Source organism: Chaetodon auriga, chromosome 15, assembly GCF_051107435.1.
Source record: "Chaetodon auriga isolate fChaAug3 chromosome 15, fChaAug3.hap1, whole genome shotgun sequence".
Lineage (NCBI taxonomy): Eukaryota > Metazoa > Chordata > Actinopteri > Chaetodontiformes > Chaetodontidae > Chaetodon > Chaetodon auriga.
The window spans coordinates 10,559,146-10,572,215 of NC_135088.1; the positions used below are offsets into that span (position 1 = coordinate 10,559,146).

General features: G+C 42.8%; 2 protein-coding genes across 2 annotated transcripts; one reads left to right on the top strand and one right to left on the bottom strand.

Moving 5' to 3' along the window:
* Positions 1-878: 878 nt before the first annotated feature.
* On the bottom strand, positions 879-7,740 carry LOC143332929 (von Willebrand factor A domain-containing protein 7-like). Its single transcript, XM_076750791.1, has 15 exons — positions 7,539-7,740; positions 7,116-7,388; positions 6,851-6,944; positions 6,598-6,723; positions 5,259-5,445; positions 4,990-5,165; positions 4,706-4,818; positions 4,489-4,605; positions 3,864-4,070; positions 3,639-3,771; positions 3,219-3,368; positions 2,848-2,940; positions 2,482-2,759; positions 2,078-2,371; positions 879-1,945 (listed from the first exon to the last, which is right to left on the bottom strand). The coding sequence occupies exons 1-15, from the start codon at positions 7,716-7,718 to the stop codon at positions 1,517-1,519; spliced, it is 2,850 nt and encodes a 949-aa protein (XP_076606906.1). The 5' UTR covers positions 7,719-7,740; the 3' UTR covers positions 879-1,516.
* A 3,227-nt stretch (positions 7,741-10,967) lies between these two features.
* On the top strand, positions 10,968-13,051 carry LOC143332508 (protein ABHD15). The gene is made up of 3 exons (XM_076750052.1): positions 10,968-11,750; positions 12,004-12,233; positions 12,328-13,051. The coding sequence occupies exons 1-3, from the start codon at positions 10,971-10,973 to the stop codon at positions 13,049-13,051; spliced, it is 1,734 nt and encodes a 577-aa protein (XP_076606167.1). The 5' UTR covers positions 10,968-10,970.
* Positions 13,052-13,070: the final 19 nt, after the last annotated feature.

A 13,070-nucleotide genomic window follows, 5' to 3' on the forward strand; every position in this document is an offset into this window, starting at 1 on the left:
TTTTTTTTTTTTTAACACTAGTTTTTAAGGTTTAATTTCATAAGTATGAGTGTGGTCAGCTTTTTATGAATGAACTAATTGATTATATCACCTAAATTCTTCTTTTAAAAAAAAAAAAATAAATTCAAAAATATTAAATATTCCAAAACTAAAATATTCTGTTTATATTACTGTTGTTGTGCGAGAATCAGTTATGTGCTATAACTTGTCTGACTTGTGTTATTTGTCACCGTGCGTGGGTGGCCAAACAGGTTTATATGGGTTTATCCATTCAAAACCAAACTGTATGCCAGAGGGGATGCCTCTTTTTTTGGGCACCAGTCCCAACAATAATGTGAGAAATTGCATAATTTGGGGGGTTGGGTGGGTGGGGGGATGGGGACTGTATGGCAATGTACCACATCTGTTTGACCTGATAAAAATCCAGACAGTATTGGAATGCAAACAGGTCTTGTATTCTTGCTTGTCTTGCATAGTTTAAGGATTATTTATGGTGACGTTTATGGTGAAGTGATAACTTGATGTGAGTGAGGCCTGCTCATTCCTCCTCCACTAGGAGGAGCTCTAATGGTTTCAAACCTGTTACCTGCTGTTCTCTGCTCCCCCATAAGAAACAATAGGGCAGTTTATGTTTGAACAAGTGCTTCTTTCCTTTCTCTATATGAGCTTTTGTTTATTTTATTTTGGTCACAATTTGGTGATAACAACTATTGATGATGTTTTATTTATATAGTGTGGATAATCACATGTTGCTTCATTCCTACTGAAGCTGAATCTATGCAACACTACACAGACAGGTTTATTGAATGACATTGACTTATTAACAATTATGCAGATAAATAATATAATTGTCGCCCTCTGATGATGTAACCTGAAGTGCGAGGTCACCTTTCTTTCCCTCCATTGTTGTTATCCACCTTTCTCCCAATAGCTCCACAGTGGACATTAACTTTTGAAGCATTTTGTGTAATCCTTTGTTTTTTAATCATCTGTGTCAAAAGCAAGTCTGAGATGTATATCTGATTATAAAAGATCAAATAAATGTAATCATTTAATCAACAATATCACTGCACAACACAATATCAGCATTAATACTCTGCACACACTGTAATACATGTAGTATATGTAGTTAATGTAGTTTATATTGCACATCTTAAAGATTTTTACTTTGGTTTTACAGTAGTATTAATCAACCCTTTTGTACATGCACTCAGTTGCCAGGTTATTAGGTTTACCCTGGAATCCATTTATACCAAGGAAGGTAGAAAAAATATCAGACACATCTCTCAGTATAACACAATACAGTTGTACAACACAACAAACTACAGCCTCCTAAGTAAACATAAAGCAGACAATGTCACCTTCTGCTCCTGCAAACTAATTCATGGGATTGTTTGTAGACTGCATTAGTTTAACCTACAAGCACTTAATAAATTGGCAACTGAGTACATAGTTGATTTTCCCCAAGTCAAGACAGCAGTTTAAACTGTAACTATTCACCCCCACACGTCAGCACTCAGTGGATCTGAATGTCAAAAGGTAAACTGAGCCCGAGAATCATGATGATGAGGCAAAGCAGAAAAGACTGAACAGTTTTGGTGGATGAAGACTCAGCAGGTGCTGCTGTCGGAGGCTGTGGATCACCAGTACTCCGGGCACTGTAGGAACAGGAGCCTACGTTACCCACCTGATCCACAACCAGCAGCTCCACATCAGGCGAACAGCAGGAGGCATTGTAGGACACAAGCGTTATGCTCTCATTGCTAGCAGCCAGGGTGGTGTTAATGGTACCGTTGCCCTGCTTGAGGCTAACACGGTCGACACCCGTCCCTTCAGCATCGTCAGTCACCTGAACGGACAGCTCCCACGTCAACAGGCTGCAGGCTGCAGAGCAGTTGGACTGCAGGCTGAGCAGCTGACACACTGGATGGGTGAAGTCAGTCACCTATGAGGAGAAGAAAAGATAGACTCAAGTCAGGTTTCACATCAGTGATTCAACCAATAAACACAATGATGAAGAGATTCAATAAGACAGAGTGATTATTCAGTGTCTTAATGATTCCGGAAATAGAGTTACCGTCGTAAGGACAGTGAAACGCAGCACAGCAAAGTTGGTGTCTGTGCCTCCTGGAGTCTTGGCCTCAATGGTCAGAGTGACATCAGTACCAGACGGCGTGTTGAGAGGTGCTGTGAGGTTCACCGTACTGTTAGCACTGCCTGCGGTTCCCAGGGACAAAGTGGACGGGACCGTTGAACTAAAACCTTGGTCATTGGTAGCTTGGATGCTGAAGTCTCCTCCTGCACCGCTGGTCGTCACAGAGAAGGGAACTGAAAGTGGCTTTCCTGGTTCTAAGATGCTATTTGAATCAGCCTAAAAATGGAAGGAAAGTGGTAAACTGTCAACATCATAATTAAAGGACTGCGGTAGTGCAACCAATCTTCAAGTCATATCAGGTTTCTAGATGGATCAGTTTCTCTTACAGCAGTAACAGTCAGAACAGACGCCCTGATGTTGGTGTTTGACTGCCTTTGGAAGGCCGTAGAGGATGATCTGGAGGAACCATCGCTGTTCTGCCCCTTCACGAGTACCACAAACTCCTCTGATGGTATTTTGTCAAAATGAGCTAAGAAGTCTCCTCCACCCTGAGCCTGCACGCTGCCATTGACTTGTCCCGATCCCGATGATTCAACCAGAACCACTTCTGTCACTGTGGCCGAGTCAGTCCCGGTTAAGGTCACCCTCAGGCTACCGTTAACACCTTGAGAAAAAGAAGAAGTCCACTGAAGCATGCACGCATAAAGGAAATGAAACTGCTTCGGCATATCACAAACTTCTGTTTACTTTACCAGCTTTGGGACGGTTGTCTACAACATCAAAACCTCCAAGTGGGCTCTGAGATGCTTCCAAAAACTCAAACAGGAAGTCAATGGCAGTCTCGCCTGCAAATAAAAAAAGTTGGGGAGAAACTCAACCAAAGAGGCTACATGCAGAACACAGCATTAGCATGATTACTTTTACAGTTCTTTTCAAGCATGTCTATCACCATCACTTTACTTAAAGACTTGAATTACAAAACTAAGCTCAAGCCCCCACAAAACAGCAGGTCCAATACTATTCCAGCTACCATCCCTTCACAGCAAGCGATAGTTAAAGCTAAAATAATTCTGAAGTTAAATATTCATTTTGTGTGTCAGCCACATAATCATGGAGGTCTCACCTACGACCTTCAGCGTGTAGGGATTTGTAGACACCATTTTAATTTCCCACTGTCCCACTTGTGTCTTTAGCTGCAGAGTCTTGAAGTTTCCCACTGACAGGGACGCAGCGATCAGTGATCCTGTTGTGTTGGTGCTCTCCTGAGACACACCTAAAAGCAAAGCCATGGAAAGAGTGGAGCTCACTGGTTAAAAGGCCGAGAGGCAAACAAACGTTTTGCATTTCTAACAGTGAAACATCTCAGTTTCTTAGATCTGTTGTGAAGTAGTAGCGTGTTGTCGACCACAGTGTCATACCTAATACTACCACCAGGTAGGGCCAAAGACAAGAATTTGGACAGCTGGGTGGCAATTGTGCTTATTAACTCCTACAACAATACAAATAACAGCTTTAAAAGATTAAATCTGGAACGAAGTATCACCTGAGGGACTGATGAGAGTAAAGCTGACAGAGCTCCCAGTGATGTAAATTGTGAGCTTTTTTACTGACGCGTCAACTGCGAATTGGAAATTTTCGGCCTTTCCTGGACTCCTGGCTGCCTGCAGAAGGGTCACCTAGGAGGTTAAATGAAACTGGTGACACCACTGAATTTTCGGGATTTTAGAAAATTCACTGGTAATGGCCAGTGAGTGCATTTTGTTCATACCAGAGAGGAGCTGGAGGACTCTGTTATGATGCTGGTGGCCACAGGGAGCTGACTCTTGGAGACTTCAATAGCCTGACCTCCTGAGGTGTGAGCCAGTTCTTTGTACAGCTCGTTACCTGATGACCCTATACGAGCGAGTTGTTGCTGGCCGTCATCACTCTGTCTTCGACGACGAAACCCCAGTACGTTAGTAATCATGAAGTTCACCTGAAAAGAAAACAGGTGAGGGAGAATTTTAGGGGTAAAGACAACAATATTATGACATATGAATAAAGCTCTTATGTTATAAACTCAATATTGTTTAACTACAAACTTTTTTTTATTTGTCTAACGCCTTTATGAACAAATCCCTGCAAAGCTAATGAAATGTCCATAGCCTGAGGTTCACTTGGCGTTTAATGCTAGAGAGCAATGCTAACATGTTAAACTACTATGGTGAACATGGTGAATTTGACATGCTGACATTAGCGTTTAGCTCAGTCCACCGCTGTTTCTAAGTGCAGCCTCATTCATAGCATCTATTACAGTTTTTACATTAAAGTTTTAAGTGCTTTCCTATTACTTCACACACAGCTATTACAAAGTCTCTTTCTACACCAGATGCTGTTTTACAGTGAGCACTCACCACTGTCCTGGTCCGCTCTATGAGTGCAATCACTGTGCTTTTCAGCTCTATGTCCTTAGCTGCTGCATCCGTGAAGACGAAGATCTCAGAACCAGGAGGAGATCCAGTTAAAGCCAGCTGTATGAGCAAGAGACGACAGACAGGCATGATGTAGTAGCCTGACTTTATATTTTGTTCATATTATCAAGTTTTGCAGGGGCAGATTTTGAAGCAGCACCCGAAGCCCTGAAAGACTCATTTCTGGAGCATCTCCTCCACCGGTTGCTGTTAGTGAATTAATAGCTTTCTTGAAGGCGTTTGGGTCTGTAGTCCTCGTCAGCGGCCCAAAATCTGGAGGAGACAGGAAAGGAAATTATTTTATTCTTATTATGCGTTTATAACATCGTCTTACTATCTCAAAATTATACTGTTATTGTATTTAAACAACCATTATAGTATAAAAAGTGACAAAACAAAACAAAACAAGGACTGCAAAGTCTATTGGGAGCATTAAGATCGTACCTGGATCATTGAAGGGTACAAGAATGTAAAGCGAGGGCTCTTCCTCTGTTCCCACTTTACTGTTGATTATAGTGGAAGTGACGTTCCTCACTGCTTCAATGTCATCGCCCATGCTTCCTGTCGTGTCGATCACGAAACAAAGAGCTTTACTGGATCCTCTGGAGATTCCCATCATCCTGAGGGATGGAGAGAGACGGATTAAACAAAGAGATAAAAAGCCTTTCCCTCCTCACAGTACTGAACTGGAACATGCAGAGTGGGTTTCATACTGGAGGAATGGTCTGTCGCCAGCAGCCCCTCGAACGTCCTCTAGCAGCTCACTGGTCGCAGCTATCGCCAAATTTGCGGCGTCCGTGTGGAGATGTCCATGATCGGAGGTGAGAGTGTCTTTGTTGATGCCACCTTTTGGTTCGAAGATACGTGTTGAATCAAGTACTCCTCCATGACTGCATTTTCCTGTTCAGAATGAGAAACAGATCAAGAGAAAAATGTTTCATAGCTTTACATATCCCTCTTCTTTAGAGAACACCACTGATGGTCCAGACTCAAATATCTTAACAACTAATTAATGGATTGCAATGAAACTTTGTACAGACATTTATAGTTCCCAGACCCAACGGATGAATCCTCTTTGACTTTGGTGACCTCAAGATGTCAACAAAAACTGGAACTGTTTTTAGAGCCCAAATTCATACTACAAACTAATTCTAGCAGGAAGGGAAGAGAAGTACCGACGTTGATTGAAACATTCAGACTAGTGCATTATTTTGGCAAACATCTTTTCACAGGTCACACCTTTTTAAAACAAAATAAGGGTGACTTCCTCGATGTTTGTCCATACTGTCATGAAAGCCTGTGAACACTCACACCCACTCCTTGGGGTTTCGTAACACCTTCAGCATCTCGGCTTCTCGGGTCCCTTCCCAAACGTCCCCATAACATGTTGGGAACCACACAATGAACTGTAGCGAACATTCGGAGAGGACCTTAAGAGGGCGTGCTGGAGATGTTTTAAGGATGAACGAACGGGGAAACAATGTATATAAAACTGTTCTTTCCAACCCAGGCTGTAAACATGTTTACTTCTGCTGTAAAGTTGGGGATTTTAATACGGGGGTTTACAGGGAATAACTCGCATTTGGAACCAGCCAAGTGGCCATTCGAGGAACTGCAGTTTTTGGTACTTCCGAGTTGGCTTCATTGTTTCAGCCCTGGAGGTTGCTGCTTGCTGTTATTGGTTCAGCGTTTGTTAACACAAAAGAATTTTGATTTTTTGAACCAAAGTGATCAAATTGAACATTTGTGCAAGTACAGTAATAATGTAGATGCTAAACATGGAACATTCTGGCATTTCCAAAAGACTGAGTAGACATCGTCAAATACCTTTTCATAGGATTTGCACGCCATGCTGCCAGAGCTTTGCAATGATCACCTGAAAATGGCTCAAATTGACTTTTTCTGCATATTTCAGCAACAATTTTTATTATTATTCTGTGTAACAAACCACTTGGTGAGTCAGGTTACTGTGACATATGACGTGTTCATTGAGCAAAATACTGGAAATGAAAGACAATTCTTGAGGTAGGCAGGTATGAGTAGGCCATTTACCTTGTGGTTTGGTACCCAGGATAGCAAAATACCCTGAGATAAGGATCTTGTCATTTTGGATATCCTCCAAAATGTTGTTTCTGCAGTCATCTCCATCACAGTTGCGACAGGTTGCTCTGCTTTCAGCTGTGGAAAAGAAAACACAGACATTTTGCCAGTGCTTTGTAAAATGATCTCTCTTATCACATCTCATCTGGGTTTCTGTTCTCCGCTTCAGTAACACAGCCAAACACACATTACGTGATCTCTTTACCTGCTATGGTGCCAATGCTGGTGCTTGGTTTGATCAGATTGGAGTTGGGGAGTTTGTTTTCCATTTCCACCCAGTTACTATGACTGTAGAAATCCTATTATTCAAAAAAGAGTTTAACAGTTACAACATGTCAAAAGCAGCATCTCTGTTATATCTTTAAATATGAAATCACCTTTACTGAACTTCAAACAGCAGTGATTACAATTTAAAGTATAGCATTTGTGTATGAAACTGTTAAAAAAAAAACAAAGAAATAATAAAGTACCTGCAAAGTGTGTAAGATTTCTCCCAGTATTTCTCTCGCCACCTCAAAGTTCTCTCGCTTGTTGCCGATCTTCACAGCTGATAATCCATCTGTGATGATTTTCCTTCCCTCTGAAAACTTCTCATTGTCAAAGTGATACTGTGGGTTGAATAAACGACGATAGTCGACGCGCTCATTCTTTTTTTGGATCAGTTTGATGGTTTGGATGAATGTCTTGGTTGATTTGGGTGCTTGACAGGCAGCGGCGACAGACGTGGCAGTAAAAGGCTGTGGCTGCACACACACACACACACACACGCACGCACACACGCACGCACACACACACCTTTATTTCAGTATCATCACATTATTATCAATAATACAGGCTCTGGTCATTTGAAAGGTTGAAACGTTGATACAGTATAATCTGTTTGAGTTTCTCACAGGAAAAGTAAAGTCTGTGCCCTCGGCCATGGCTACGGCACGGCACGTCTGCACGGTGGCATTTAAGATGGCTCTCTCAGTGATCTCCTGATGATTCAGAGAGTCTCCTTCCCTTATCTCAAACCCAGAAGCTCCAGTGTGAAGAAGCAGGAGACACAACGCGACCAATCCTGAAGACATCACTGCACAAACAGTCAGATTCAGCGCTGGAAACATTCAGAAACACACAGTCAGTCATTAAGATCAGGCCTGACCTGGCGAGTGTCACATCAGCTCGCTCCATTTTCTCAGTCGACGTTGACTTAAAAGTTCTTGTGAAATTGTTATTTTATAGACATTCATAGCATCTATCACTATGGTGTACATTCCTCAAAAATCAAATACACTGAAACGTTGACTAAATTGTTTTGGCATTAAATAATACAAATATTTAACTGACCTGACCTTGTTTCACAACATTCATATAGAAGCTGGTTATCAGATATGACCGTACTGTACCTTAGCTCTTGGTGCCGTCCTGTAGACTATTTACCTATTTTGCCAACTTGATATTTAAGGTTGCCTGTTGGGGGTGGAGTCATAACTGTTTGACCTGTTTGACATGTCACATGCAGCCAGAATAAAAATTTTTTCCGCCACATTTCTTCCACTGCAAGATATAATCACACTGGCTTGTTATTAGAAAAGCAAATAGCCATCATTTCGCACAATGAGAGAAACTGATTCTTGACAGCGATAGCAGTCGTTGGTATGTCTCTTGGACAATGTCTCCATGTTCCTTATAATAAGATGTGAGTACTGAAAGAGGCTGAAACAGAATCATATCAAACACTACAGACAGGCCGATAACATGCAGATGCTTTTTAAATTATTTCATTTTCACCTCTCGTGGTAGCAGATTGAGTGAGAAACCTGTTTTAGCAGTTAGATGTGAATTGTGTGCCACGAAACAACGAAAGAAATGACAATCCAAACCTTTTCTGCTTACGGTGAGGGGACGTGTTGAAAATGAGGGTAATTACAGCATTTCTCCACTCAAAAATGTGTTTTTTCTTACTGTTTCTTCCCTTGGTTGTTTGACTTTCAACGAATAATCTATGAGCAGTTTTACACTAAAACTCACAAGGACTCATACTACCTTGGTTTCTGTTGTATAAATTTGATTCAGCGGCTAGCTATTTACCTCAGTCTTCATGCTGAAATAATGTCATCTCATCTGTCATCTCATATTTACACTGAACAAAATTATAAACACTTTTTTTTTCTGCTCCCATTTTTCATGAGCTCACACTTTTAAATCCAGGCTGATGAGCACTAGTCCTTTAAAAAAAAATGAAAATGAAACAATGAATCCACCTGACAGGTGTGGCACACCAACATGCTCAATAAACAGAGAGACAATAACCCAGGTGTGTTGGGCTGGTCACAGTTAGTGATGGGAATGTCAGATTTTATGCCTTGTTTCCTGGTTTCCCGGCAGTCATTAAAAAAAACAGCTCGTCAATCTTTTGTCTTTTTTTATTTTTTTTTAGGGTGTGAGAGTTAATTAGCAGGACAATGACGGGGTAAGATTTGGATCAGATTCAAACCAACTAATTTCATTTCTTTTCATTTCGCAGCAGTTAATTACTCCTATTCCCACAATGAATGCCATTGATCTGCACTGTAAAGAAATGTTGATCATGATTTGAATTCTTTTATTTTCATTTCTTATGATAACAGGTTGTGTGAGAATCCTGTCTGCGTAGTTAAAGGAACTGATAGCAGTTGCAAAACGATCCTCCCATTGCAAGTTACGCAAATAAAACTTAATGTCAAAAGTAACGTTGACATTGAAGTTGATGTTGGGGTAACTGATTTGTAAAGCATTTAACTCTTATCTGAAAGCCCAGCAGACCACCAGCTACAAGCTAATTAGCAAAGTCCAGTACTTGAACCTAATCTTGGTTCCATTTCTGCTCGTTGTATTCTGTAAGTGGTTTGCTGACGATGGCGAGCTGTAGGAAGTTGTCAAAGATGAAGGATGAGGAATGAGTAAAACGTATCCATATCAATGTGACTACATTATTAGGAAATAAAAAATGAAAGGTTCCCATGAATATGTATGTATAGATGCTAACATGTCAAACCACAGAGTAATCTGGAAACTTTACACCTCCAGTGCACACACACAGAGAATGGACTTTTCACTGAAGCAGGAGACAAAGTGCCGGCGTTAAACTTTTCAAATGAACAATGTTTGCATATTCATACATTTATAGATGTGCATTTTCATTTTAGTGGAAAGACCATCAGACAAAAATTATTATTCAAAGCACAACATATTTGCATATCTTAAAACATATCTAGAGGGAGTCTAACAGATCGAGAACAATACTTGATTTTTGATGCTGTTATTGATACAAAAGTGATGTAATTTCAAATACAATTGAATGTAAAATGTAATTAAAACCTGATATATGCACAATGTATTGACCAACATTATCAGCATTATTTATGATTAATGTACACTAATATTTTATATTTCTAATATGAGGATAATAAGTAACGAAGCAGATATTTTGAAGATAAACTTCATTGGTCATTGACAGCAGTAACATTATGTTACATTTTGAACCATAAACCTCAAAAATTATTATAGAAGAAAACATTTTTATATATATCTAACAACGTACAGGCCAACACTGAAATATTGATCGAATAGATTCACATGAAAAGAGACAGACTATGTTATTATATAATTATGACAATGTAGATTTTGGGTAGTTTTAGGCCTTTATTTGACAGCAGCAAGAGAAAGACAAGAAGAAATGAATGTGGGCTGAGATGAAAAATGAGATGCAGCACAGATCAAGGCCAAAGATCACAACACACAGTTCAGTTCACAGATGGAGAGATGCTGATAAAACATGGCCCTGCTCCTCTCAGTGTGAGTCTGCAGTACTATTCACCTGTCAGCAGGTATTTCTCTTCACATAGAGCTAAAACATCAAAAGAAACTTAACAGGAACTGCCGCATTGATTCACAGGTAAACTGGGGTAAGAATGCAAAAGAAATAACAGCAGACACGGAACAAGACTGAAGACTGTAATCATGTCATGTTAAAGAGACAGATTTATGTGGCCTGTGTTTGCTTGCAGTCAATGATTTACGGAGGGAGGAGAGGGGGCCGGGGGAGGAGGAGCAGCAGGAGTTGAGAGACAACAATTTCCATGTTTCTTTGCCCCTTTTCTCTTTCTTTCTTTGATTGAATCACTGAAGACTTCCCTTTACGTGACATAACAACCTGGCGAAAGTAGAACGTCAGTCAACTAATCAGGCCAGACTTTCGTGCTGGCACATGAAGGAACAAGGCAGGCGTTGGCCAAATATGTGGCTCAGATGTGACTGAGGAATCACAGCAAAACTTCCCAGGGAAAACACCGGATTCTATGTTAAACTACAAGCTCCTATGTTTAACAATGGCTTCATTTGCATGGGAGTGTTTCTTCTGTTTTTTCCCATCACTGCTGCTCCTGCTGCTGTCCCTGGCTCTCCGCTGGCCCAGGGTACGGAGTTGGACCAGGCTGGCTGTCAGGGCTGCAGGCTGGAGACTCTGGATCATCATTTGTCTGATCCTAGAGCTGCCGCTAGACAGGAATACAAGAGCGCTGACGAAGGAGGTCAGATCACCAGGGACAGATGTTTTGTCCGGGTCAGGTCAGGCCTCAGATGGTCCCAGGCTCATCTGCAAAGCCACTGCGCTGGCTAAATATCTGCTCCGGCACTGTGGCTCTCTGGCCAGGCCGAGACTGGCCTCCTGGCCCAGAGGGGACCCACACATCCAGACTCTGTACAGCATGCTGTGTGGACAACACGAGGACACGTTACAGTTCACCAGAGACAATCTGCTGCTGAGAGACGGAGGTATCGTAGCTCTGGACTGGGCAGTGGGAACAAGACAGGGTGAGCCAATTGGGAAGAAGAAGTGGGAGGGGAGGAGGGAGCATCAGTCTGGGGGAAAGGCGCTAGGCTGCTTCACCGCAACGCCACCTGTCCTCATTGTCATCCCTCAGTCCTGGGGAGGGGTGACCCCCCACCTAAAGGCGCTGTGCCATCAGGCGGTGCGTCAGGGCTTTTATGTGGTGGTGTTTCACGCTCGAGGCACAGCAGGGTGCCCGCTGACCACGGCACGACGCACCGAGTTTGGAGATCCAGCTGATCTTGAGCAGGTAAAGGAGGATGGCCAGTCGACACTCCTTCGTTTGGTTGTAGTGTTTTGGGAAAGGTACCTTTTTTTTTTTTTTCAGAAGCCCAAATTTGTACACATCTGTGCTGAAGCAACAGAAAATGAATAGCCAAGCAAAAAATGTTCAATATTTAATGGAAAAAATCTAACCCAGCGTACATTTTGTTCATTGTGTTTTTGTTTTTTGTTTTTTTTTACCTGCCAGTGACGATATCTTGGATGTCCTCCATTTTCAGGCGGTGGCTTATGTCCACAGCCGCCACCCATCCTCTGCGCTGGTTGCAGTGAGTGAGGGTTCAGGCTCAGGGATTCTTCTCTCCTACCTGGGGGAGTCTGGATCGAGTTCGTACCTGTTGGCAGCTGCAGCCATCTCACCTGTACTCCTCGGCCAGCTGTGGTTTGAAACAGCCATGCCTCCTCTGTATCGCTGGGGGGTTTTGTTTCACCGCAAAATGCAGCTCAGCAGGTGAGAGACATGAAAGCAAAAGGAAAATGTATTAATGGTGGTATGACATGAATGCAACATGGATCATAACGATGTTGTTTTGTGCTATCATAAGATACGGGAGTTCCTTCAGAGGAGTCCTGGATGTGGATCGGGCCCTCAGCTGTTCCTCCCTCAGAGACTTTGAGGAAGCTCTTTCCTGCTCTTCAGCCCAGCTTCAGCAGACGGACGCCACACCTCCACTAAGCTCTCAAAACTCTGGACTGAGCTCAGGATCTCACTCCCAACAGGGTCTGGCACCCTCAGTGGCATGGACACTGGGCGAGAGGGCTTACCCGGCCAAGGACTGGGACAGCTACTGGGAGAGGAACGAACCACTGAGAGATGCAGATGAGGTGGCGGTCCCTGTGCTCTGCGTCTGCAGCCGAGACGACCCTCTCCTCCCGCCGGCCTCCACTTTACCCCTTCCCCTTTTCCAGAGCAATCCTTATTTCCTCCTGGCACTGACAGACAGAGGAGGGCACTGTGGATTCACTCTGGAGGGAGGGAGCACCAGTAATGAGGAGGTGGAGGATGGTAACTGGAGCCACGTCGCAGTTCTGGAATACTTCAGGGTAGTGGCTGATTTCCTGAAAGGGGAGGAGAGGGAGAAGACGAGCTGGGGTGGTCCACCGGGAGAATATTGTCAGGCTGGGCAGAGGAGCAGGACCGGCAATGTGGCCCCCCCTCGCAGGAGGAAAGCCACCATGATGAGGAGGCTGAGGCTGCAGGTCCCTGAGCAGAGCGGGGTGGATGGAGAGGAAGGGAACTTCACCTGGAAGAGGTCCTACACACGCTGAGGAGGAAGAGACGAAGGTC